Below are 27315 nucleotides of genomic sequence, written 5' to 3'. Positions count from 1 at the left end.
TGTGTGTGTGTGTGTGTGTGTGTGTGTGTGTGTGTGTGTGTGTGTGTATGTGTGTGTGTATTTGTTTAAATGAGATTATAAAATACGTCTTAGATATTTGTGTTCATGTGCATATATTGTTAGGGATAACTAGTTCTGTAGGAGAATTTTTTATATCTTGTATTTGTTTTAAAATGACAATCTAAAATAGATAAAGTATTTTCTGGATATTATGGATGACCATTGTTTTAAAAGGAAAGTACTTTGCATTTGTATTTGATTAAAATTAATACAGGTACCAAATAGTATGGATTTAATGATGCAGGCTAGTGAAGAATATGGATGAATACTTAATATTTAAATGATAGGTTTATACAAATGTAGACCAGATGATTTTATGGCATACTCTAAACTATGTAAAAACAAATTCAATATTAGTTTAAATAGAGAAAAAGTATATAATAGGATAAGCATATTCACTATGACAGCACTAATCTGATCACAGCATTAATTTATAATTAATTATAAATTACAATTATATAATTATAAATTAATGTTTGTAGTGCTTTTGTTTAGTATTACTATATCTAATATGTACATATGTAAGTAACATTACAAATAAAATAATTTTATCAACCCAGCGATCCAGAAGAATTTTTATCTTTCCTCTTTTAAAGAGGGTCTGTACATTAAAGTACATGTGTTTTGGAACTAGACTCACTTGAATTTGGATATGGGCTGTATTGTTTAACAACTTTAGGCACATCTTCACCAATTAAATGGGGCTTCATTTAATTTTCCAAATAATATATTTGCCTGGTATCTGCCAGAACCTATTCTAGATAATGGAAGTATATCATTGAACACAATAGATATGGTGTCTGTTCACAAGCGCATACACAGTTTAATGGGAGAGCCGGGCAAACAAATTATACTACAATGTAGGTGTTATGATAGAAGTAAGACTGGGGTTCTATGGGTCCACATAGCAGAGATGACAAGCCTGCCCCTGGCAGTTCAGGAGAAATGAGATCTGAAAGACAAATAGCAGTTAACCAAGTGATGGGAGAGCCAGACCTAGGCACAAGGAACAGAAACGTGCAAAAGGCAGAGAATGAGAGAGAATGGCACTTTGAAGAAGTTCAAGTACTCCGTTAAGCCTGGGGCGTAGTGTATGATGGAAATCAGGAGGAGATAAAGTTGAAGAGGCAAAAATGGTGAGATTAGAACAGGTTTTGAATGCTTTGATAAATTATTCTGAGGGTGATATATCTGGAGCCATAGAAGAATTTTAAGAAAAAGAGCAAAATGACCAGGCTTTACTTTCAGAAGATCACTTGGACTGCAGTGTGGAGAATGAAAAAGGGAGACCAAAAGGTGGAAAGTAGGGAAACCAGTTAGGAGGCTATTGCATTAACCCATGGGAGATTGGTGACCTGATCTAAGGTACAGTGGCTGTGAGGGTGGAGAGGAGGACAAATACAGAGCTATTCAGATTGATTAGATATGGGACATGAGGGCAAATGAGAGAAGGTTGACCCCCAGATTCTGGACTGGCTAGCTGGAACTATGTGATTGAGTCATCACATAGATGATAAGGAAACCACTGGAACAGATAAGCTCTCAGTTTGCATTGTTAATTTAGGGCAGCTTGTGTGCAGTACATGTTTAAGGATCCATTTTCCCTTCTGGCTATATCGGCATCCTCTTTTATTTGTTCATCAAATATTTGTTGAGTATCTATTATTACATGCCAAAGGGCTAGAGATATATCACTATAAAAAGTCCCTGTTTTCATGCAGCTTATTTTTTGGTGTGGAGAGACTGACAACAATAAGAGGTAATGTGGTCTAGTAGTTAAAAGCACAAACTTGGGAGCCATTCTGATTACGTTTGAATCCCAGCTCTGCCATGTCCTGAATAAGTTACTTAACCTTTCGGTTCTCAGTTCGCTCAACTCTAAATTGGGAATAGTAATAGTACTTACTTCATAGGGTTGTTAGAGCATTAAATTAAACAAGTAAAGTGCTTAATCTAATGCCTGGTGCATAGAAAGCACTATATGAGTATTTGCTGTTATTTTATATATTCTTTTAGATAGGTACCATGGAGAAAAACAAAGCAAGGTAAGGAGTGGGAAGTGGGAGGTTGATCTAGGATTGATCTAGGATGGTCCAGAAAAGGCTCCCTGATATGGGAAACATTTGAACAAAGATTTCATTGAAGTGATATCTGGGTTAACAAAATTCTAGGCAGTGATAAACGTAAATTCAGAACCCTGAAGGGCAAGTGTGATTGACATCCTTAAAGATAGTAAGAAGGCCAGTATAGCTGGAGTGGTATAAGCCAGGAGGGACAAAGGTAGGAGATGAAGTTAGGATAAATTATATAGGCCTTTGTAGCATTTAAAAACTCTGGCTTTCCATTCTATCTGTTCTGTGACTGGACCCCAGGCTTCAGAATTAGGCATATGAAATAGATCCAGCCAGTCAAGGCTCACACAGTGATTAGACCTGACCAGACCAAGTATTTACTTAAAGCTAATTATGTTGCCAAAGTGAACATTCTAGGAATTCTGTTGCCTGGAACGAAGCTGGGATCTTATGGAAGGTATGTAGGCTTGGAGTTACTGGCAATCTTCTTGCCTCAATGAGTTGAGGACCTGCTTGAAAGTGAAATCAACACAGAAGAAAGTAGAACTATAAATAGGGAAATATCTCTGACCAGATCATTTGGTCCTTGGATCAGGCTGTGCCTAAAGCCAGAACCACTGCCTTAGATTTCTTGGTTACGTGAGCCAAAAACATTTTCTTTTTGGTCAAGTCAGATTGAGTTAAGTTTTTGGTCACTTGCCAACCTGATTAACATAAAATAGGCAGAAGAAATGGAGTAACTGAATCAAACTGAAAAGGAGTGAATGGCCTGCAAGAAAGGAAGACAATCCAGAGAGAAGATACAAAAGAAATAACTTGAGAGTGCACTTTCAACAATTTGCACAATGAATGAAGAAATTAATGTCCAGGCAAGGACACAAGAAGCTTGTCATATAAGCCTGGTGAAAGTATCTAGCACAAAATAGATAATTAAAAAATAGTATCTATAATGGTAATAGCTTCCATTATCTGCCACTAAATTATAAATTCTTTGGGAGCAGGAAACATATTTCAGTTTTTATTGCTTTTAGTAAACTAAAGTTGTCACTCAGATATTTGAATTGAATTTACTTTGTGCTGTGCCTTGCATACTTGGGCTAGTAATTGGGAGGTAAGCCTGGGATCAGCAGCAAAGGAAAACTAACCTTAGCTCCCACATGAAGCCAGGAATCCTGGCTAAAATCATCCAGGTCCATAACATTCCTAGCTTCTGGGAGATGCAATTTTTTTTTCTGGAAGAAAGTGCCCTCAGTTTAGGCCTTCAAGTTTCTCAGAGATTAAGATCAACCACCTAAGTTCATAAGCATTACCAAAAGAACGACATGGAAAAATTGAGAAACACATCGTCATTAGGAGATTTCAACATACTTCTCTTCAATTATTGATAGATGAAGCAGAAAATAGAAAACTAGTAAAGATTTAGAAGATTTGAAAAAACAAAAGTTTGATTCAACAAATAAATAATTCAACCCAACAACTAGAAAATGTATATTCTTTTCAAGCATACATGAAATATTTTCAAAAATTAATATACCAGCCCATAAATGCCAGTCTCATAAAATATCAAAAAATTGAATTGTACCAACCTTGTCATCTTACCACAGTGTCGTTAAGTATAAGTCACTAAAGTTAAACAAAAGATTTCCTTTGGAGAGTTAAAAACCCCTGAATAACTCTGGGTCAAAGAAGAAGGCACAGTGGAAATTTTTAAAACACTTGGAACAAACAATAGTAAAAATACTGTATATAAAACTACATAGAATGCAGTAAAGGTGATAAATAGAGGGAAATTTGTAGTCTTAAATGCTCATATTAGAAAAAAATTAGGGCTAAAAATTAATCAGCTAAGTAGCCATCTTATGTTTGAAAAGGAATAGAATAAATTCCAAATATGTAGGAATACAAATGATGATAAAAAATAGTAACAGAAATCAATGAAATAAGGGGAAAGTATAATAAAATATAGATAAAACTGAGAATGTTCTTTTTTATGGGTATGCTATTAACATTTAAATTTTACCATCAATCAAGTATATGCTGACCATATGTTCAGATTTTTGAAATAAAGATAAATGGACAGCTTTAAGGGTCCAATATATTAAACACTGAACAATATATTCAACAATTAAGAAACATCTAGGGGGTGATATAACTAAAAATACTAGCACAAGTATAGGGCCAAGCCCTGCAATTGGAGGAAAAATCTGTTCAGGACAGAGAGGTTCTTGTGAAAATGTTCTTTGAAGAAAACTTATAAGATAGATAAATTCCTGAGATTAAAGGGGGAAAAAGAAGGCACAAATATCAATGATAAAGAGGATATACCTATACTCATAAAGAGATTAAAATATAAAAATTCTATGCCAGTAATTTGAAAACTTTGACAAAATGGAAAAAGCTATAGAAAAATACCCTAAAAAGACAGACTCAAAATGCAATAGAAGGAATGAATAAACCTATAATTGTTAAGAAAATTGAAGGAGGTGATATGAAATCTTCCAAAAAGAAAATAAAGTGCCCAAATAGTATTACCAGTAAATTCTACCAAACTTACAAAGACTAGATCATTCTAGTCTTATATAATCTCTCCCTGAGAGGAGGAAAAAAGAGAACATCTCCTAACTCACTTTATGACTCTAATGTAAAACTGATATTGAGGGACTTCCCTGGTGGCGCAGTGGTTAAGAATCTGCCTGCCAGTGCAGGGGACATGGGTTCAAGCCCTGGTCTGGGAAGATCCCACATGCCGCGTAGCAGCTAAGTCCGTGTGCCACAACTACTGAGCCTGCACTCTAGAGCTCTCGAGCCACAACTACTGAGCCTGTGTGCCACAGCTATTGAAGCCCGTGCGCCTAGAGCACATGCTCCGCAACAAGAGAAGCCACCGCGTGAGAAACCCGTGCACCACAGCGAAGAGTAGCCCTCGCTCACCGCATCTAGAGAAAGCCTGCATGCAGCAACAAAGACCCAACACAGCCAAAAAAATTAAATTAATTAATTAATTAATTTAAAAAAACTGATATTGAAATCAGAAAAGGACAATATGAGAAGGGAAAATTATATTTCCAAATACTTTATGGACACATTGCAAAAAATCCAAACAAAATATTAACAAATTTAACTTAGAAATGTATTAAAAAGATGTATATTTTGACAAAGTTGGGCATATTCTTCAAGGATGAATTCATCCTTGAATTCATAGGAATTCAAGGGTGGTTTAATATTTAAAAGATCTATAAATGTTACTCACTACTTGTACAGATGAAAGAAGAAATGCCTTGTGAAGGTATTATGAAAAAAAAAACAAAAAACAAAACCTGAATTCAATGGTCAGTGGATTTAAAATAAATTCTTAATGAACTAGGAATAAAACTTTCTAAATCTGATAATGTATCTGCCAAACTCTGGAGTAAATACTTTTCTTGATGATGAAACACTATATACATTATTTTACTTATTAAGTAAGATGAGAGTTATTTCAGCACAAGCACTGCGATACCATGAAAATCTATCTGAAAACTGAGACAACTACTAAGTGACTAATGAGCTGGTAGCATATACAACGTGGATACGCTGGCACAGGAATGATGCACGTCCTAGGCAGGCAGGAGTGGGATGGTGTGAGATTTATCATGCTTCTTAGCACAGCATGCAATTTAAAACTTATCAATTGTTTATTTCTGGAATTTTCCACTTAATATTTTCAGACCACAGTTGACCATGGGTAACTGAAACTGCAGAAAGCAAAACTGCAGATAAAGGGAGACTACTGTATACAAAAATCAATTGTAGTGGTACTTCTGGGATGGTGGGGTAAGGTCCTCTGAAATTCTGCTCTTTCATAAGAGCAATAAGAACATTGGCAAAAAAAAAAAATCAACTTTTCAAAACTCAAAATTAACCAGAGGCTTGCAATAATCCAAAGAGAATATATTCAAGAAACAACTGAATCTCAGAACAGCAAGACTTGTGGTTTTTTTTTTAATTAATTAATTTATATTTTATTTTTGTCTGCATTGGGTCTTTGTTGCTGCACATGGGCTTTCTCTAGTTGCGGTGAGCGGGGGCTACTTTTTGTTGCAGAGCATGGGCTCTAGGCATGTGAGCTCAGTAGTTGTGGCTCAAGGACTCTATAGAGCGCAGGCTCAGTAGTTGTGGTGCACGGGCTTAGTTGCCCCATAGCATGTGGGAGCTTCCTGGACCAGGGCTTGAACCCGTGTCCGCTGCATTGGCAGGTGGATTCTTAACCACTGTGTCACCAGGGAAGTCTGATTTGTGGTGTTTTAACATGATCTATTCCAGTTCTCATCTCCCCAACTCTAGTAGAATTGAAACAAAAAACCTTACAATAATAGTAGCCATGAAAATCAGCAGTGTAGTAACCACTGGTGGGGGCAGAATTGTTTGGAATCTTCAAAAGACCTCATTCTTAGAGAATTATCATTATTCAACATGTCTGACAGTTTCCTCGAAACCCCCACTCACAGGGCTTGTCTTTCTTTGACCTGATTCAGAGCTTGCTCAGTGCAAACAGCTTTCTCCCCAGGACATTTGTTGAAAACAATCAGGGGCAATTATTTAAAATCTCAGCTGCCTGAGTTGGAAAAACAATTGGGGCAAACAAAAAGCTGACCAAACACTTCAAAGCAAAAACTGGGAAGTGAGATGTCCATAGAGGGCTTTGAAAAGCTCTGACATATTCCCAGGATGCTAGAAGGTCATGCACATGTGCACACTGTGCCCATGCTCAGGAAATACCTGAGAAGGCCTGAATCTCTCCTCTGACTGAACTTGAAGCTCTATACAAGCAGGAATTGAAAGCTAAGGCAGAAGTGTAAGCTGCCTGCTGGAGAATTGAAAGCATGCCTAAACATACACATAATACCCTTTGGTGAAGCCTGGGAGATATACTGATTCAAGGCATTTTAAGGAAATTTTTGTCTACTCATTGGCTGATCACTAAGCTAACCAAGCAAGATTTCAATAGCCACATATGACAAAAAATACAAACTTCACAGAATTTATTTAGGAAATTCATGAAACAAACAAAAGGCAATAGGAGTAGTATCAACATGAACAACCAATAGCAATAACAACTAGCCCTGGGGAGGGAATCTGATTTCCACAGTTGCCACATGGTATTATTTTATATTTTTAAATTAATTTTTATTGGAGTATAGTTGCTTTACAATGTTGTGTTAGTTTCTACTGTACAGCAAAGTGAATCAGCTATATGTATACATATATCCGCTCCTTTTTGGATTTCCTTCCCTTTTAGGTCACCACGGAGCACTGAGTAGAGTTCCCTGAGCTATACAGTAGGTTCTCATGAGTTACCTATTTTATACATAGTTTCAATAGGGTACATATGTCAATCCCAATCTCCCAATTCATCCCACCCCTGCTTCCTCCCTTGGTGTCCATACATTTGTTCTCTACTTCTGTGTCTCTATTTCTGTTTTGCAAATAAGATCATCTATACCATTTTTCTATATTCCACATATATGTGTTAATATATGATATTTGTTTTTCTCTTCTGACTTACTCTGTATGACAGTCTCTAGGTCCATCCACGTTTCTACAAATGACCCAATTTCGTTCCTTCTTATGGCTGAGTAATATTCCATTGCATATATGTACCAAATCTTCTTTATCCATTCTTCTGTTGATGGACATTTAGGTTGCTTCCATGTCTTGGCTATTGTAAATAGTGCTGCAATGAACATTGGGGTGCAGCCACATCATATTATTTTAAATGTCCAGTTTTCAACAACAAAAAAACACAAAAACAACAAAATATGTGATGCACAAAGAAACTGGAAAGTATGGTCTATACACAAAAAAGTCATTTAATAGAAACTATCCCCAAGGAAGCCTAGACATTGGACTTACTAGACAGAGGATTTAATTTAGGTATTATAAATTTTTTCAAAGAATTAAAGAAAACTATGTCTAAAGAACTAAAAGAAATTATGAGAACAATATCTCACCAAATAGAGAATATTTATAAGAGATAGTTATTACAAAAAAGAAGAGCCAAATAGAAATTCTGGAGCTGAAAAGTACAATAGCTGAATGAAAAATTCTTAAGAGGGGCTCAAAAGCAGACTTAAGCTGGCAGAAGAATCAGTAAACCTGAATATAGGTCAATTGAGGTTATCAAATCTAAGGGAAAAAAAGAAAAATGAATGAAAAATAAATAGAACTTCAGAGACAAAGACAAAGAGAGAATCTTGAAAGCAACAAGAGAGAAGCAACTCATCACAAACCAAGTATACTCAATAAGAGTAACAGCTGATTTTTCTTTAGAGACCATAGAAGCCAGAAAGCAATGGGACAAAATACCCAAAGTGCTGAAAGAAAGCCTGTCAACCCAGAATTCTATATCCAGCAAAATTATCCTTCAAAATGAAAGGGAGATTAAGACATTCCCAGATAAAAACTGAGAGAATTTGTTGCCAGCAGGCATTCCCTACAAGAAATACCAAAGAGTGTCCTTCAGGCTGAATTGAAAGGACAATACACAGTAACTTGAATCCACATGGAAAAAAATAAAGAACACCAGTAAAGGTAACTACATAGGTAAATATACAATAAGACGCTATGAATGTATTTTTTTCTTTGTAAACACTTTTTTTCCCTTCTACCCGATTTAAAAGCAATAATTATACAATTTTTAATGGGCTTATAGTGTATAAAGATTTAATTTGTAAGACAATAGTGTGAAGGAGGAAACTGTACAGGAGCAAAGTTTTACTATTGCAATTAAATTGGTATTAAACTATACTAGACTGTTTTAAGTTAAGATGTTAATCTTAATCCACAGGACAACCACTAAGAAAATAACAAAAAACATAGTAAAAGAAACAGCGAGGTAATTAAAGGGGCACACCAAAAATATCTATTTAACATAAAAGAAGGCGGTGATGGAGGAAAAGAAAAACAAAAAAGACATAAGACAGAGAAAACAAATAGTAAAACAGCAGACCTAAGTCCTACCTTATCAGTAATTAAATTAAATCTAAATAGATTAAGCACTTCAATCAAAAAGCAGTGATTGGCAAATTGGATCCAACCCTATGCTGTCTACAAGAGGCACATTATAGATTCAAAGACACAAATTGCTTTAGAGTATACAGATGAAAAAATAATATGCCATGCAGACAGTAACCAAAGAAACCTAGGCAAAATAGACTTTAAGACGAAATTGTTTTTAGACACAAAGACATTTTATAATGATAAAAGTTCAATCCATTATGAAGACATAACAATTATAAACATATATACACCTAACCACAGAGCCCCAAAATAGATGAAGCCAAAACTGATGGAAATAGAGAAATAGACAATTCAATAACAATACTTGAAGATTTCAACAGAACTTCAATAAAATAATTAGGCAGAAAATCAACCAGGAAATAGAAGACTTGAACAACCAAGTATGTACCAAGTATAAACCAAATAAATCTAACAAACATCTGTAGAACATTTTACCCAACAACAACAGAATACACATTCTTCTCAAGTACACATGGAACATTTTCCAGGATAGACCATCTATTAGGCCATAAAACAAGTCTCAGTACATTTGAAAGGACTGAGTATGTTCTCTGATCATAATGAAATAAAATCAGAAATGAACAACAAAAGAAAATTTGGCAAATGAGCAAATATGTGGAAATTAACAACACATTCCTAAATAACCAATGGTTCAAAGAATAAATTATAAAGGAAATTAGAAAACACATTGAGATGAATGAAAACAAATTACAAAATACCAAAATTTCTGTAATACAGCTAAAACAGTGACTAGCAGGAAATTTATAGCTGTATACATCTATATTTAAAAAGAAAAAAATCTCAAATCAATAACTGAAACTTTTGGGACTTCTCTGGCAGCACAGTGGTTAAGAATCCACCTGCCAATGCAGGGGACACAGGTTTGATCCCTGGTCCGGGAAGATCCCACATGCTGCGGAGCAGCTAAGCCTGTGTGCTACAACTACTGAGCCTGCTCTCTAGAGCCCGCGTGCCACAACTACTGAGCACACGTGCCACAACTACTGAAGCCCGCATGCCTACAGCCCATGCTCTGCAACAAGAGAAGCCACCACAATGAGAAGCCCATGCACCACAATGAAGAGTAGCCCCTGCTCGATGCAACTAGTGAAGGCCCACGTGCAGCAACGAAGACCCAGCACAACCAAAAGTAAATAAGTTAAAATAAAATTTAATTTAATTTAATTTCCATCCTGTTGGGAAGAAGTCTCTAAAAAAAGAAAAATACCTGAAACTTTTACCATAAGAAACAAGAAAAAAAGGGTAAATTAAATGCAAAGTTAATAGAGGGAAGGAAATAATGAAGATTAGAACAGAAATAAATGAACTAGAAAGTACAAAAAAATAAAGAAAATCAATAAAACCAAAAGTTTGGTTCTTTGAAAAAGTCAGTAAAATTGACAAACTTTAGACTAACCAAGAAAAGAGATAGAGAACTCAAATTACTAAAATCAGAACTGGAAGAGGATACATTATGTATAGTGAAGAATTAACCTTACCAATAGAGAGGTTTGGCCTTTGTCCTTGGCTACTGGAATATGATCTCTAGGTCTCTGAAGAGTCCTGCCTGATAGGAGTGTCTTTGTTTGCTGGGCCCTTTAGCTATATTGTCTTATTTCCAATCTCTGAAAGAACTGGAGACTAAAGTATTAGCCCCTGGTAAGGGCTCTAGTAAGGGCTGGAGACTAAAGGTCAGCACTCACGTGAGCAGTATGTGATCAAGCCCTACTAAATTCTAGACACCAAAAGCTTAGGTGAGTTTCCCCGGTTGGTGGTACTCTATATTTTCACACATTGTAAGTGGGAGAAGGTAATGCTATCCATGACTCCATGGAAAGAGTATGATCAAAAGCTCCACACTTGAACCTCTCCCAAACTCTGCCCTGTGCATCTCTTCCTGTGGCTGATTTCAACCTGTGTCCTTTCCCTGTAATAAATCGTGAATATAATAGCTTTCAGTGAATTCTGTGAGTCCTGTTGAATTGCCAAAACTGTTTTGGAAACCACCCCACTCCGCACCCCCTGACCCCCACTGCCTAAATTTGCAATTGGTGTTAGAAGTGAAGTCAATTTTGTGGGGCCTGTTCCCTCTAATAGTACTGTTGGTTAAACTCTTCATGTATCACTACTAACCTTGTAGAAATAAAAAGGGATTACAAAGGAATACTCTGAACAATTGCAGACCAACAAATTAGATAACCTAAATGAAATGAACACATTTCTAGAAAGGCACAAACTATCAAATGACTCAAGAAGATATAGACAAGCTGAATATACCTATAGCAAGTAAAAAGAGTGACATAATCATCAAAAAACTACCCACAAAGAAAACCTGAAGCCCAGATGGCTTCACTGGTGAATTCTATGAAATATTTAAAGAACTAACACCACTCTTTTACAAGCTCTTCCAAAAAGCAAGAGGAGGGAACACTTCCCAGCTTGTTCTTTGAAGCCAGTATTACCCTGTTACCAAAACCAAACAGACATCACAAGAGAAGAAAACTGCAAACCATTATCCCTGGTAAATATGGACGTAAAAATCCTCAACAGAATATGAGCAAACAGAGTCCAACAACATAAAATGGGTTATATATCATGACAAATTGGGACTTACCTCAGGAGTGAAGGAATTCATAAATGGTTCAACATATAAAAATCAGTCAAACCATACCATATTAATAGAATAAAGGCCCCAAACCACGAGATCATCTTCATAGACACATAACAATTTGCTACAATCCAATATCCTTCACGATAAAAATACTCAACAACTAGGAATAGAAGGAAGCTTCTCAAACTTAATAAAGGGCATCTATAAAAACCCACAGGTAACATCATACTTAATGGTAAAATACTGAAAACTTCCCTGTAAGGTCAGAAATAAGACAAGGATGTCCACTTTCACCATATGCACTGGAGGTTTTATCCAAGGCAATTAGGCAATGAAAGGAAGATGTAAAACTGTCACAGATGACATGATTTTGTAAATAGAAGATCCTAAGGAATCTACACACATGTATACATATATATACATAAGTGTATTAGAACTGATAAATGAGCTCAGCAAATTTGCAGGCTGCAAAATTAACGTACAAAAATCAATTGTATTTCTGGACACGAGCAATGAAAAATCCAAAAATAAAATTAAGAAAACAGTTCAAATTACCATATCATCAAAAATAATATTCAGGAATAAAATTAATTGCTAATGGGTACAGGGTTTCTTTCTGGGGTGATGAAAATATTCTGATACTAGTGATGATAGTTGTACAGTTTTCTGAATATACTGAAAACCACTGAAATACAAACTTTAAAAGGGTGAATTTTATGATATGTGAATTATATCTCAGTAAAGCTATTATTTAAGCAAATCAATTGTGTCTTTATAAACCAGCAACTAACAGAAAATGATTTTTTTTAAATTACCATCTACAAGAGTAATAAAAGCTACCTTGGAATAAGTCTAACAAAAGTTGTGCATAAAAGTAAATAAATAAATATAAAAAAATAAATCATTAAAAAAATTTTTAAAAAAAGTTGTGCAAACCCTTGGAATTTTATAAAGCTTTTAGAAACTTTACTTCTGTAAAAGTTTTATTTAAAAAACCTACTCTTTTAGCTTCTTAAGCAGAACTCTTCCTAAGAGTTGTTCTTTTTAAATCACTACAGGATCACTTTCTAAATTATATTTGAAGTGTTTAGATTAGTTAGAAGGTGAGCTATTTAAAAGTTGATTTCTATGGATAGGAAGGTAGGATTTGTATTAAAGAGTAAGGAATAGTAAAATATGAAATTGTCATTGTTGACCTGTACAGTATTAATACTGTACTACATCATTCCAGGTAATGTTAGGGTGGCCAGAATGAGTATGATAACATATTGTTGGAAGGTTTATTTTGACATAAAATAGAAGCTGGTTTAAGTAAATCAAAGGAGAACTTAATTTCTCTAAAGTAGACTGGTAAACCTTTTAGCTCTCAACTTCTCCCACCTGCTAGTAATTCATAATCACATTGTATTTCTTTTTCTAACTATGTTTTTCACTAATGCTGGGGCTTAAGAAGAAAAGGGGAAATCTTTGGTTTAAAACTACTAGTCTCTGATATCAGGGTTCATTTTTTTTTTAATATTTTATTTATTTATTTATTTGGTTGCGCCCTGTCAGTTGCAGCAGACGGGCTCCTTAGTTGTAGCATGCATGTGGGATCTAGCTCCCTGACCAGGGATTGAACCCAGGCCTCCTGCATTGGGAGCATGGAGTCTTAACCACTGCGCCACCAGGGAAGTCCCTCAGGGTTCATTTTGCAGGTTTAAACAGTATTGATCAGCCATCGTTTAGGAATCTTTCTAGTCACATATTAGTAAAAGAATACCTTAAATCTAAGCAGCTAGATGAAAACCCAACTTTACTGAGCTAACTTTCCAGCCCGTTAAATGAGAATCTAATGCTTGAAATGACCTTTTATTTAGAAAATTGCTATATGCCTTTATTTATTTATGTAATAAATGTAAGGGATTTTATGGGAGTGCTTTGTTATTGACCTACTTGTTATGTACTATTTTAATTTCATACCCTTTAGATATTTGGATTTGAACTGCATTTTAGAATTCATCTTTACTTACAATGCCACCATCAAACGGAGGTCCAGTTGGATACACGCCCCCAGATGGAGGCTGGGGGTGGGCAGTGGTTGTTGGAGCTTTCATTTCCATTGGCTTCTCTTGTGCTTTTGGCAAATCTATTACTGTATTTTACAAAGAAATTGAAGAAATATTTAAAGCCAGCACCAGCGAAGTGTCATGGTTATCTTCCATCACGTTTGCTGTCATGTATGGTGGAGGTAAGTACTCATGACCTGCTCTTTTAACTTTCAATGGGTAGACAAAAGCTCTGTAGTAAGTGCTTTTTGTTCTTGATGCCCTTATCAGTGAGATACTTGAAATGTTAGTTCTTGGAGTTACGTGATTAGAGTCGTGTTTTTCATTGTCTTTAACAATAAAAGCTACATAGAAGCTGTGTGCTCTGTTAGGTCAGTTATAAAATGGTGTCATTATAAAGGATAACTTCCTTTAAAAATGTCTTTTGTGTTGACTGCTGGGTGTAGAAAGGTAATTGATGTTTGTATTTTAATCATATACCCTGTAAACTTGCTAAACTTTTGTTGTTTCCAATAGTTTATTGGTAGATTTTTTTCAAAAATTTTTGGTAGACAAATCTGCAAATACTGATAGTTCAGTTTCTTCATTTCCTTACACCTTTTCCCCCCTGTCTTACTGCTGGCTCGGACCTCCAGTATAATGTTGAAGAAAAGTGGTGATGGTAGGCATTCTTGTTTTGTAGTTCTGTTTTGGTTGTGTTGTTGTTTTCTGTGAGAAAGAATACATTTTAGCTAGTTTGTAAACATGCCCTTAAGTCAGAAGTTTGATCAGACTTGCTCATAAATCTCATCGTTCATGTGTTTGCTCTAGGTGACCATCTAAAAATTTAAAACAAGCAAACTTGCTACATATATGTGGATAATATCCTAGATACATGAAGAATCCTATAAACACTTATAATCAGGGTATTTGCAGCCTCTTCTGCCTTAAAATAATTAGATTATTGTCTTGCATACTTTAGTTAAAACCCATCTAATATGTCCTAGATATATAGAAAATGTGCAATCAATACTATATGTATTCCATTACACAGACCTGTGACTCTGAAATAAAGATAGAAAGTAATATTCCTTACCACTGTCTTCTGTTTCATCTGTTTATTTTCTGGGGTGGCATCCTGTCATGTTGGTAATGTCATATGCAGGTGTGGATGTGAGGGCTGGGCTTCTCCTCTGTATGACTAAGCTGTTTATTCTCTCCTAGGTCCTATCAGCAGTATCCTGGTGAATAAATATGGCAGTCGTCCAGTTATGATTGTTGGCGGCTGCTTGTCAGGCTGTGGCTTGATCACAGCTTCCTTCTGTACCACTGTGCAGGAACTTTACTTGTGTGTCGGAGTCATTGCAGGTGAGTTGCTACTGATGTATTTTCAAGCATTAATTTTTGTGTGGACTATTTATAGCATTAATTTGCCAATTCTTTTGAAAAATGAAAGCTCTTTGTTAGAAAAATTACTAGGTCACTATTTTTTAGAGCTGTTGATATGTAAATTTTAAAAAAGCAAGTCTTTAAAGAAAGTTCTGGCACTTAATGGGTGATTATTTTTATTGAATGAATAAATTGAGAAAGATTCTTTCCTTTCTTCCTTTCTTTCTTCCCTTCCTCCCTCTCTTTCTTTCTTTCTTTCCTTTTCTTTCTTTTTTTGTCTTAAGAAAGAAGATAGTGGTGATAGGTAAAAAGTTGTTGAAAGGGAGGTCATTAGCTATTCCCACTCATTTCCCATTCTACCCAAGAAGGAATTGGCTCAAATTAGAGAAAGAGAGAATGTCAGATACACAGCAGTTTCTGATAGAAAAGACAGATACATTTTCAAGGGATAAAGGGCATTCATGAGGAAACCCCCCTTTCTAATAGCTAAATTAAGAAAATAAAATTGCTGAATATAAATACAATTGACACCCATAGCTCTACAGTTCAGAGAAAACTACCATTAATATTTTGATGCCATATCAACTCATTTTTATATGCACACATAGAATTTTTAGAACAAAGAGGGATGACATTAGTGAAGTCAAACAGAGAAAGACAAATATCATATGATATCACTCATATGTGGAATCTAATTTTTTTAAATGATACAAATGAACTTATTTACTAAACAGAAACAGACTTATAGATATCGAAAACAAACTTATGGTTACCAAAGGGGAAAAGTGGAGGTGGTATAAATCAGGAGCTTGGGATGAACATACACATACTACTATATATAAGATAGATAACCAACGAGCACCTACTTATAGCACAGGGAACTCTATGCTCAATATTCTGTGATAACCTATAAGAGAAAAGAATCTAAAGGAGAATGAATGTATGTATGACTGAATCACTTTGCTCTATACCTGAAACTAACACAGCACTGTAAATCAACTATACTCCAATACAGTTAAAAAATTTTTTAAAGAGATGAGATTATGTATGTATAATGTTTGTAACCAATTTTTTCACTTAATGATACATCATGTATTATACATAGTTTCTCCATCTCAGTAAATATACTTTAGCAGCGATTATTTTTTCATGGGATAGATGGATATACCATAATTTATTTCACCATTCTCTAATTGAAGGACATTTAGATTGTTTATATTTTCACTCTTAATAAACAGTATTTGCATGATAGTGCTTTTGTATGCATCTTTGTGAAAATGATAATTTCCTTTGGATAAATTTTTAGAAGAGCAATTACTGGGAAAAAAGCGTTTTGATATCATTGGCCAAATACTCTTTTGGAAAGTTTATAATAAGTTACAGTCCCACCTGCAGGACCTGAGATAATGCCAGTAATGGGTATTATCTTTTTGGATCTATACTTTTACTACATTAATTAAATTTTTAAACATTTAGCTATTTTAACTCATCTGGATTATTTGAATAACATAAGGAAGGAATAGAACTTTATTTGTTCCCATGTGATTATTCAGCCTGTTCATTATTTCATTTATTAATTCACTCAACAAATACTTATTGAGTCCCTAACTATATGCCAGCACTGGTCCAAGCTCTGTGGGGAGAGCCAACATGACAGGCAAGATTCCCGCTGTTTAGTGGAGGGAAGCAGACAATAAGCAGACCAACAAATAAATGAATAAATAAGAAAAATATTGGGTAGTAATAACTGCTTTGCAAAGACTTAAAACAGAATTTTGATAGAGGAGAATTGAATGGTCCCTAAAGGGAAGGCTTCTCAGAGGTGGTGATTTTAAGTTGAGATCTGAATGAAAGCTAGGAGAAGACTTTGAGAAAATCTAGAAGAACAGTTACACTTAGCACAAGTAAGAATAGACTGAGATGAGGGCAGGGAGGTAGGTTAGGGCCAAATCATGGGACCTCTTAATCCAGAGTGAAAAGTTATGGACGGGCAGTCATTAGAGAGATCGAAATGTGCAAGCATCCTAACTTGGTTTACCTAGTAGGGAAGCAAGATTGGGAGACCATTTAACAGGTTATTGGGATAGTTACTGTCCCAGCCCCATTAGCTGAAAAATCCATTATTTCCCTATTAATTTAAATGTATCTTTTGGTTCTGTTTCTGGATTTTCTGCCCACTTTTAGTAATCAGTTTTTCTAACTTTGAATAAGTGCCACACTATTCTAATTACCGTAGCTGTACAATATATTTATATATTTGTTAGGGTAGGCCCACCAATTATTTATCCTTTTCCAATAGTTCTAATGCATTTGTTCTTCGGGTGTATTTTAGAGTCATTTTACCTCATTTGAAAAATAAAACACATTGAAATTTTCATAGAAATTTCATTAAATTAATGGATTTACTAAGGTAGTGTTAGCATCTTGACAATGTTGTGTTTTACTATCCAAAAACATTTTCTCTCTCTCTCCCTCCCCCTCCCTCTCTCTTGCTTCCCTTCCTTCTGCCCCTTCTCCTATCTTGCTTTCTGAATTTATAAAGTTTATCTTCTCTCCTTTTTGCTTTCAATTCCTCTGGAAAGCTATTCCTCTGGAAAGCTAAAATTATGAAATAAGACAAAGGATCTTACATTTACTGTTCTTTTTGTTGCTAAAGGATAAAGAATTATTTTTAAAAATATACATTTTTTAGGGACTCTCTGGTGGTCCAGGGTTAAGACTCTGTACTTCCACTGCAAGGGGCCTGGATTCGATCCCTGGTTGGGGAACTAAGATCCTGCATACCACATGGTGCGGCCAAAAAATATATACATATATATATATATATATATATATATACACACACATATATATATATATATACACATATATAAATATATATACATTTTAAAATTTTATAAATCTAGTATTTGCTGCATAAAGAGACTTTATGTCTGTATTTATTTGATAACAGTCCACTTAATGACCTACTAGTTATAACAGCCTCTCATGATTTTGACCTCTTTCCACTTCATTTCTTTGCCTAGTTAATTAATTCCAAATATGTTTCTGACATTTATTGGAGTATGTGATTCTTTCTTCCCCTCTCGCCAGGTCTTGGGCTTGCCTTCAACTTGAATCCATCTCTGACCATGATTGGCAAGTATTTCTACAAGAGGCGACCATTAGCAAATGGACTGGCCATGGCAGGCAGCCCTGTGTTCCTCTCCGCCCTGGCCCCCCTCAACCAGGCTCTTTTTGCTGTCTTTGGCTGGAGAGGAAGCTTCCTAATTCTTGGAGGCATCCTACTAAACTGCTGTGTGGCTGGAGCCCTGATGAGACCAATAGGGCCCAAGCCAACAACTGCAGGGAAAGAGAAGTCTAAAGAATCCCTTCAGGAAGCTGGAAAATGTGATGCAAACATGGGGGCAGGTGATGCAAATACAGAAGTTAATGGCAGAAACCCCCCAAAGGAGAAACAATCCGTTTTCCAAACAGTTAACAAACTTCTGGACTTATCCCTATTCAAACACAGAGGCTTTATGCTGTACCTCTCTGGGAATGTGATAATGTCTTTTGCGCTGGCTACACCTTTAGTCTTTCTTAGTAATTATGCCAAGAGTCAACATCACTCTAGTGAGAAGTCTGCCTTCCTTCTTTCCATTCTGGCTTTTGTTGACATGGTAGCCAGACCTTCTATGGGATTTGTAGCCAACACAGAGTGGATAAGACCTCGAGTTCAGTATTTTTTTGCTGCTTCTATTATTGCAAATGGAGTGTGTCATATGCTAGTACCCTTATCCTCTAGCTATATAGGGTTCTGTCTTTATGCGGGATTCCTTGGATTTGCTTTTGGGTGGTTTGGCGCCGTATTGTTTGAAACGCTGATGGACCTGGTTGGATCCCAGAGGTTCTCCAGTGCTGTGGGATTGGTGACCATTGTGGAATGCTGTCCTATTCTCCTGGGGCCACCAATTTTAGGTATAGTATGTTTCCCTATTTGTATGGTTCTATTAACATAAAACAGAAGATTAGGAAGGTGATAGAAAGCAGAAATCAGTGAGCTGCTTGACAGTCTTTCTTCGCTTCTGTACCCTCGGTGCTGGCACAATGCTTGGTACAGCGTAATTGCTCAAATAATAGAACTGAATTAAAGTGAATCATCAAGCTGAAAGAGGAATAAAAAACTATTACACACTTAAGTATGTATAATAATTTTTCCTGATAAAAAACCTAACATGTTTATTGTAGAAAAATGTATAACCACCTTTAAAATACTGTTGGTGATTTCTTTTTAATTGTGGAGTTTATCTCAGCAGTAATATTTAAAATAATAACAATAGGTACCAGGTGAGGGCTAACAGTATGCCAGGGACTATTGTAGTCATTTTCTATATTCTGTCATATATTACAAGTCTGTGATGTAGGACAATTATTGTTCCCGCTTTATAAATAAAGAAATAGAGGCTTCTAAAAGTGAAATAACTTGTCCAAGATCACACAGCTAGTAAGTGACTATAAAACTTGATGTATTATTCTCTTAAGAATGCTAAATGGTGAATGGATAAAGAAGTTGTGGCACATATATACAATGGAATATTACTCAGCCATAAAAAGAAATGAAATTGAGTTATTTGTAGTGAGGTGGATGGACCTAGAGTCTGTCATACAGAGTGAAGTAAGTCAGAAAGAGAAAAACAAATACTGTATGCTAATGCATATATATGGAATTTAAAAAAAAAAAAAAGGTTCTGAAGAACCTAGGGGCAGAACAGGAATAAAGACACAGACGTAGAGAATGGACTTGAGGACACAGGGAGGGGGAAGGGTAAGGTGGGACGAAGTGAGAGAGTAGCACTGACATATATACCCTATCAAATGTAAAATAGATAGCTAGTGGGAAGCAGCCGCATAGCACAGGGAGATCAGCTCGGTGCTTTGCGACCACCTAGAGGCATGGGATAGGGACGGTGGGAGGGAGATGCAAGAGGGAGGGGATATGGGGATATACGTATGCATATAGCTGATTCACTTTTTTATACAGCAGAAACTAACACAACACTGTAAAGCAATTATACTCCAATAAAGATGTTAAAAAAAAAGAATGCTAAATGGTTTACATTTTAAAATTATTATTAATACAAAATACAACAATAATTTGGACTTCTGGATGTGACCCATGCTTTTGAGATTATGCACCATAAAGTAAGGAAGGATACATAACTGAAGATCCACTACTGACCTGTCCACCCTCTCTCCTCCCTATATATACCCAAGGAGATTCCAAATCCTGTCCGTTTTTGCTTCCTAAATCTCCTTCTAATCTGCCCGTTTGCTCTCTATCACAACTACCACTCTTATCCAAATCTCCTATCTTTTATCAGTAGGCTTCTAACTTTACCCATATCCACTCTAGCTGTTCTTCATCTCTTAGAACACTCCAGTTGCTTCCCACGTTCTCAGGGTGAAGATCAAATTCCCTGCTGTGGCCTACTAGGTCCTGCGTGGCCTGGCCCACCTGTGTCTCCAGCCTCATTTCCCACCACTCAGTTTGCTCTCTGCTTCTCCTCTCACACCCTGTGCTTCCTTCTATCACCTGCCTTTGCACTGGCTGTTCTCTGCCCTGAGCCTTTTCCCATCTCCCTTCTTGATAACTCCTATCCTCCTGTAAGTCTTGGCTAAGTTTACACTTTAAGAAAAGCCTTCCTGGGCTTCCCTGGTGGCTCAGTGGTTAAGAATCCGCCTTCCAATGCAGGGGGCACAGGTTCGGGCCCTCGTCCGGGAAGATCCCACGTGCCACGGAGCAACGAAGCCCGTGTTCCACAACTACTGATCCTGTGCTCCAGAGCCCACGAGCCACAACTACTGAGCCCGCGTGCCACAACTAATGAAGCCCACACGCCTAGAGCTCGTGCTCTGCAACAAGAGAAGCCACCGCAATGAGAAGCCCAGGCACTATAGCCAAGAGTAGCCCCCGCTCGCCGCAACTAGAGAAAGCCCGTGCACAGCAACAAAGACCCAACGCAGCCAAAAATAAATTTTTTTTTAATTAAAAAAAAAGAAAAGCCTTCCTGACCCTACTTGCTAGTCTTAAAACCCTTATTTTCTGCCTTCAAACCTTCCTTGTAGCACTTGTCACAGTCTGTATAGTTATTGGATTAACATTTCTCTTCTCCACTGAGCTGTGGATGTTACCTCCTTTGCTCACCCTTAACTCAGGGCCTAGCAGACCCAGGGCCATGTGTATGTTTAGAGAATCAATAAGTATTGCTGAGCGAGTGATGCCTTGCATTGGAAAACCATATGGAGTCATATTTGAATTGCTTATTATGTCCTTTATATGGGTAGTATTTTCCAAAGTTTATTTCTTTTATTTATTTATTTGGCTGCATTGGGTCTTAGTTGCGGCACGCGGGATCTTCATTGTGGCGCTTGGGTGCCCTGGTTGTGGGGCATGGGCTCCAGAGCACGTGGGCTCAGTGGTTGCAGCACGCGGGCCCTCTAGTGGTGGCTCGCGGGCTCTAGAGCGTGCAGGCTCAGTAGTTGTGGCGCGCAGACTTAGTTGCCCTGCGGCATGTGGGATCTTAGTTCCCTCACCAGGGATCGAACCCACATCTCCTGCATTGGAAGGTGGATTCTTAACCACTGGACCACCAGGGAAGTCCCTCCAAAGTTTATTTCTTAATGCTAGTTTGAGATACTAATAAATTTTACTATTACAAGGATTTCATGGCCAAACAAAGATTGGAAACACCAAAGTAAATAAGTTTCTTTACCTCATAAATAAGTAAATAAGTTTCTTTACCTCATAAAGCCTTTAATAGAAAAGACTATGTGTCATTTCCAAATTTACTTGACTTTGCAAACACTAGGGAGTAACCCTGTAGCACAGAAGTTATGGTGCAGGCCTCAGAGGCAGACTTGCTGGGTTGAAAGCCAACCTGTTTCATTTACAAGCTTTGTGACCTTGGACGAGTTACTTAAGGTTTCTGTACTTCAGTTTTTCTGTTATACAGTGGGGATGATGGTAGAATCTTCCTGTTGTGAGGATTAAGCACTTAGAATGGTGGAAAGGTGTTGCTGTTAGTTAATGTTAGCAGAGGATGAGTGTTCACAGGAACGCCCTTTGGGAAATGCTGATGTCAGAGAAAGTGCATTGGCCTGGGAGACTGGAATTAGCTCAATGGCGTTGGGCAAGACTACTAAACCTCTTTTGAGCAACAAATTTTTCCATTGAATATTGAGAGGATTGACTCTAGGTGGTCTCTAGGACTTTCCCAATTCAAATTTGCCAAGATTTAATTATTTTCAAGTTGCTAAAGATAATAGAATACACAGGGCCATCCAAAATCAGTTGACATCATAAACAAAAGGTCAAATAATTCTGAGCAGTTTCTATTTAGACTAATTTGTCATTTACGAGCTCTTTGAGTGGATCCTTAAGCTTTATTTGGGAAAGGGTATAATTGTTTACCCACATCACTTTATTTTTTTTTTTTGGACATCCTTAGGTCGTCTCAGTGACATATACGGAGACTACAAATATACATACTGGGCATGCGGCATAATCCTTATTGTCTCAGGCATCTATCTCTGCATTGGCATGGGCGTCCATTATCAACTTGAGGCAAAAGAACAGAAGGCAGAGGCGAAGCAGAATAAGGAAAGTAAAGAGATGGAACCAAAAGAAGTTATTAAAGCTGCAGAATCTCCAGAACTGAAAGGCACAGAAGCAGGACCCAAAGAGGAGAAACTTTCAGGCTGAAGTCAGAGATAAACAGAAGCTTTGGAGCAAAGATACTTGAAAAATTCTACTCAATCATGTTCTACTCTTGGTGCTAACAGTGGATAGTGGACATTTGTGTGGAAGTCATACCAGGTGTTCATTGATAGAACTTTTATTTCCTTCCTTTACAACAGTCATAATAAATATGTCACGTCCTTTAGGGGCAGGGGATTTGCAAAAGGTGACAGAAGGAAAAAGCTTTTATTTGAAGTCATATTTATTAAGGTATACCTTAAATACTTACAAATCTCTTTTATAAGAGTAAAGTTTAATGAATTTTGACACAAGTATTTTGTCAAATAACTACCACACTAATATAGAATATTTCAAACAGCCAAAATAATTCCCTTCTGCTCCTTTGCAGTTAATCCCCTCCCCTTAACTATAGCCCCTGGCAGCCACTGCTCTGATTTCTGTCCCCTATAGTTTTGTCTTTTCCAGAATGGAATAAATGGAATCACATAGTATGTAACTATGGCACAATTGTGTATATATATGGTCTTTATCCTCAGTTCCTGGTATACAGGTCCTAGAAGCCTTGGAATCTCTGGAGTGATAAGAGTCTCTTTTGCATGCTAATTAGGTGACTGGTGGCTGGAGACCCCTTTCTTAACTTCAGGATAGGGGCTAGTCTCCAAAAAGGCCAAAGCATGATTGGAAGGTTGGAACTTTCAGCCCCATCCTCTGACCTCTGAGAAGGGGAGAGGGGCTGGAAGTTGGGTTCAATTATTAATGTCCAATGATATAATCAATCATGCCTATGTAATAAAACCCCCTAAACTACAGAGAGCTTCCTGGCTGGTGAATACTTTGAGGTACTGGGAGAGTAGTGTGCCCAGAGAGGGCATGGAAGCTCCCTACCTCCCCTCCCCCCCATATTTTACCCTATGCCTCTCTTCCATCTGGCTGTTCTGAATTGTATCCTTTATAATAAATCACTGAACGTAAGCAAAGTGTTTCCTGAGTTCTGTGATCCATTCTAGTAAATTATCAAACTTGATGGAGTCATGGGAACTCCCAATTTATAGCTGATTGGTCACAAGTACAGGTGGCAACCTGGGACTTGAGACTGGAATCTGAAGTGAGGGCAGTCTTGTGAGACTAAGCCTTTAAATCTGTGGAATCTGACACTAACTCTGGGTACTTTATGTCAGAATTGAACTGTAGGACACCCAGTTGGTGTCTGGAGAGTTGGCGCAATGGTTGTTGGTATGGAAATAACCCACACATTTGGTGTCAGAAGTGTTGTGAGTAAAAGCAGTTGGGAGTAGCCTTTTGTGTCTGGCTTCTTTCACAAGAGCATAATGTTTTATGGTTCATCCATGTGGTTGTATTTTTCAGTAGTTCATTGCTTTTTATTGCTGAGTAGTATTTCTTTGTAGAGATGTACCATAATTTGTATATCCTTCCCCCAGTTGGACATTTGAGCTTTGTTCTAAGTAAAGAGATCTGTGCAGACATATGCTTTCATTTCTCTTGGGTAAATGCCTAGGATTGGAGTTGCTGGGTCATATGGCAAGTGCATCTTTAACTTTGTAAGAAACTATCAAACTCTTTTCTCAGTAGCTATACCATTTGGTAATCCCACTAGCGATGTATGAAAATTCTAGCTATTCTACATCCTTGTCAGCACTTGGCATTGCCGATCTTTTTAACTTTCCCGTTCTACTTGGTATGTAGTGTGTGACATTTCCCTGAACATTAAAGATGTTGACCATTTTTCCATGTGCTATCCTCCGTATATTTTTAGAGAAGGTTTTTTTTTTTTTTTTTTTTTTTTTTTTTTTGGGCTGTGCTGCGTGGCATGTGGGATCTTAGTTCCCTGACCAGGGATTGAACCCGTGTCCCCTGCAGTAGAAGTGTGGAGTCCTAACCACTGGACTGCCAGGGAATTCCTGAGAAGGTTTATTTTTTAATCCCGACATTTAACAGTCTTAAAAATATTTAGGTGCCCTGAGGTTTTGTCCTTCAAACTCTTTAGGTGACTTTTCCTGGCATATCTGACAGTGAAATGAACAATATATTTGCACACCCTTAAATGTGTGGCAGTGTATTTAAATAGATGGTTATGAAGTCTAATAGCATGGAAAGATCCTTCTGTTATAAGCATGATACAATGGTACGTGAAAAAAGCAGAACACAAACTAGATAAGTATATATAATATACTCTCAGGGAAAAAAAAGAGGAAAGAGATAAACACAAAATTCCAACCATACTTGTGTTGGAATGGTGACTTTTTCCCTATATTCATTTTCCTTAACGTGAATGTGATTGTTATTTTTCACTAATAACAGAGGAAAAATGAATAGATTTGAAATAGAAGAGTTCTGACAAGAGGCACTTATCTCCTAAGAAAATAAAGCTAATGATTATTATAAACCATTATCTATTTGTTTATCTTTAAGAGTTGCATTCTGGTGAAAGGGAGGCGAGTGTGACATGGAAGTTGAGCGCACAGAGCATGAATAGCCTCAAGGCATGATTTTGCTTGTCCTGGACAAAGCTGTGGAGGGTAGAGTCCACAGGCCGCCTGTGTCAACCATCATTGCTTCCCTCCTGGAGACAGTGCTCTCAGGGACAGCATTCCTGTGGTTCCCCTTCCAGTCATCATTCAGCTGCAAATGCATGTCTAACTCAGGAAGCCAGAGCATTCTGCACTTACCCACATCACAGCGTTATGCTTTTGAACATTATCTTACTGAGAGCAGCATCAGAAAAAAGTACAGTGAGGGACTTCCCTGGTGGTCCAGTGGGTAAGACTCTGTGCTCCCAATGCAGGGGGCCTGGGTTCGATCCCTGGTTGGGGAACTAGATCCCGCATGCATGCCACAACTGAGTCCACACACCACAATGAAGATCCCGCATGCCGCAACTAAGACCCGGCACAGCCTAAATAAATAATTTTTTTTTTTTTGAAAGAAAAGGGTACAGTGATGTCACAAAAAGACAGGGTGATGTGGACCAAAGGAGGAGGTCTACCTTTCCATACATCCACTCAACAGATATTATTGACATTTACCCTAAGTGTCAGTTCTAAACAGGGTTCTAGGCATTGAAGATTCATTCTGTGTTCCACAGATCTCACTTTCTGGTAGGGGAAGGCAGACAGTTAACAGTAAGTTGTAAGGAAAACAGCAGTTTTCAGAATAGAGCAATGGTTAAAAGATCAGCCCTCATGAAAGAATGCTCAACATCATTAATCATTAGAGAAATGCAAATCAAAACTACAATGAGATATCATCTCACACCAGTCAGAATGGCCATCATCAAAACATCTAGAAACAGGGCTTCCCTGGTGGTGCAGTGGTTGAGAGTCCACCTGCCGATGCAGGGGACATGGGTTCGTGCCCTGGTCCGGGAAGATCCCACATGCCGCGGAGCGGCTGGGCCCGTGAGCCATGGCCGCTGAGCCTGCGTGTCCGGAGCCTGTGCTCTGCAACGGGAGAGGCCACAACAGTGAGAGGCCCACCTACAGCAAAATAATAATAATAATAATAATAATAATCTAGAAACAATAAATGCTGGAGAGGGTGTGGAGAAAAGGGAACACTCTTGCACTGCTGGTGGGAATGTAAATTGATAGAGCCACTATGGAGAACAGTATGGAGGTTCCTTAAAAAACTACAAATAGAACTACTATATGACCCAGCAATCCCACTACTGGGCATATACCCTGAGAAAACCATAATTCAAATAGAGTCATGTACCAAAATGTTCATTGCAGCTCTATCTACAGTAGCCCGGAGATGGAAACAACCTAAGTGTCCATCATTGGATGAATGGATAAAGAAGATGTGGCACATGTATACAATGGAATATTACTCAGCCATAAAAAGAAACGAAATTGAGCTATTTGTAATGAGGTGGATAGACCTAGAGTTTGTCATACAGAGTGAAGTCAGAAAGAGAAAGACAAATACCGTATGCTAACACATATATATGGAATTTAAGGAAAAAAATGTCATGAAGAACCTAGGGGTAAGACAGGAATAAAGACACAGACCTACTAGAGAATGGACTTGAGGATATGGGGAGGGGGAAGGGTAAGCTGTGACAAAGTGAGAGAGAGGCATGGACATATATACACTACCAAATGTAAGGTAGATAGCTAGTGGGAAGCAGCCGCATAGCACAGGGAGATCAGCTCGGTGCTTTGTGACCGCCTGGAGGGGTGGGATAGGGAGGGTGGGAGGCAGGGAGATGCAAGAGGGAAGAGATATGGGAACATATGTATATGTATAACTGATTCACTTTGTTATAAAGCAGAAACTAACCATTGTAAAGCAATTATACTCTAATAAAGAAGTAAAAAAAAAAGATACAAGGAAATA

The 27315-nt window shown here is 37.3% G+C and overlaps 1 protein-coding gene across 2 annotated transcripts in view; it reads left to right on the top strand.

The window, feature by feature from the left end:
- The window catches only part of LOC113611810 (monocarboxylate transporter 1-like), a 37935-nt gene extending 13162 nt beyond the window's left edge, over positions 1-24773 (top strand). For both annotated transcript variants that reach the window (XM_027091199.1, XM_027091200.1), the window contains 4 exons: positions 13772-14032; positions 15054-15197; positions 18312-19178; positions 22709-24773. In XM_027091199.1, coding sequence (XP_026947000.1) covers positions 13816-14032; positions 15054-15197; positions 18312-19178; positions 22709-22962 — 1482 coding nt within the window. In that variant the 5' untranslated portion in view covers positions 13772-13815 and the 3' untranslated portion in view covers positions 22963-24773. The remainder of the gene's footprint in view (positions 1-13771; positions 14033-15053; positions 15198-18311; positions 19179-22708) is intronic.
- Positions 24774-27315: the final 2542 nt, after the last annotated feature.

Source organism: Aethalodelphis obliquidens, unplaced genomic scaffold (assembly GCF_003676395.1).
Source record: "Aethalodelphis obliquidens isolate GAN/ISIS:26980383/991018 unplaced genomic scaffold, ASM367639v1 scaffold70, whole genome shotgun sequence".
Lineage (NCBI taxonomy): Eukaryota > Metazoa > Chordata > Mammalia > Artiodactyla > Delphinidae > Aethalodelphis > Aethalodelphis obliquidens.
The sequence above is the reverse complement of the archived record's forward strand: the minus strand, read 5'-3'. Positions and strand labels throughout refer to the sequence as shown.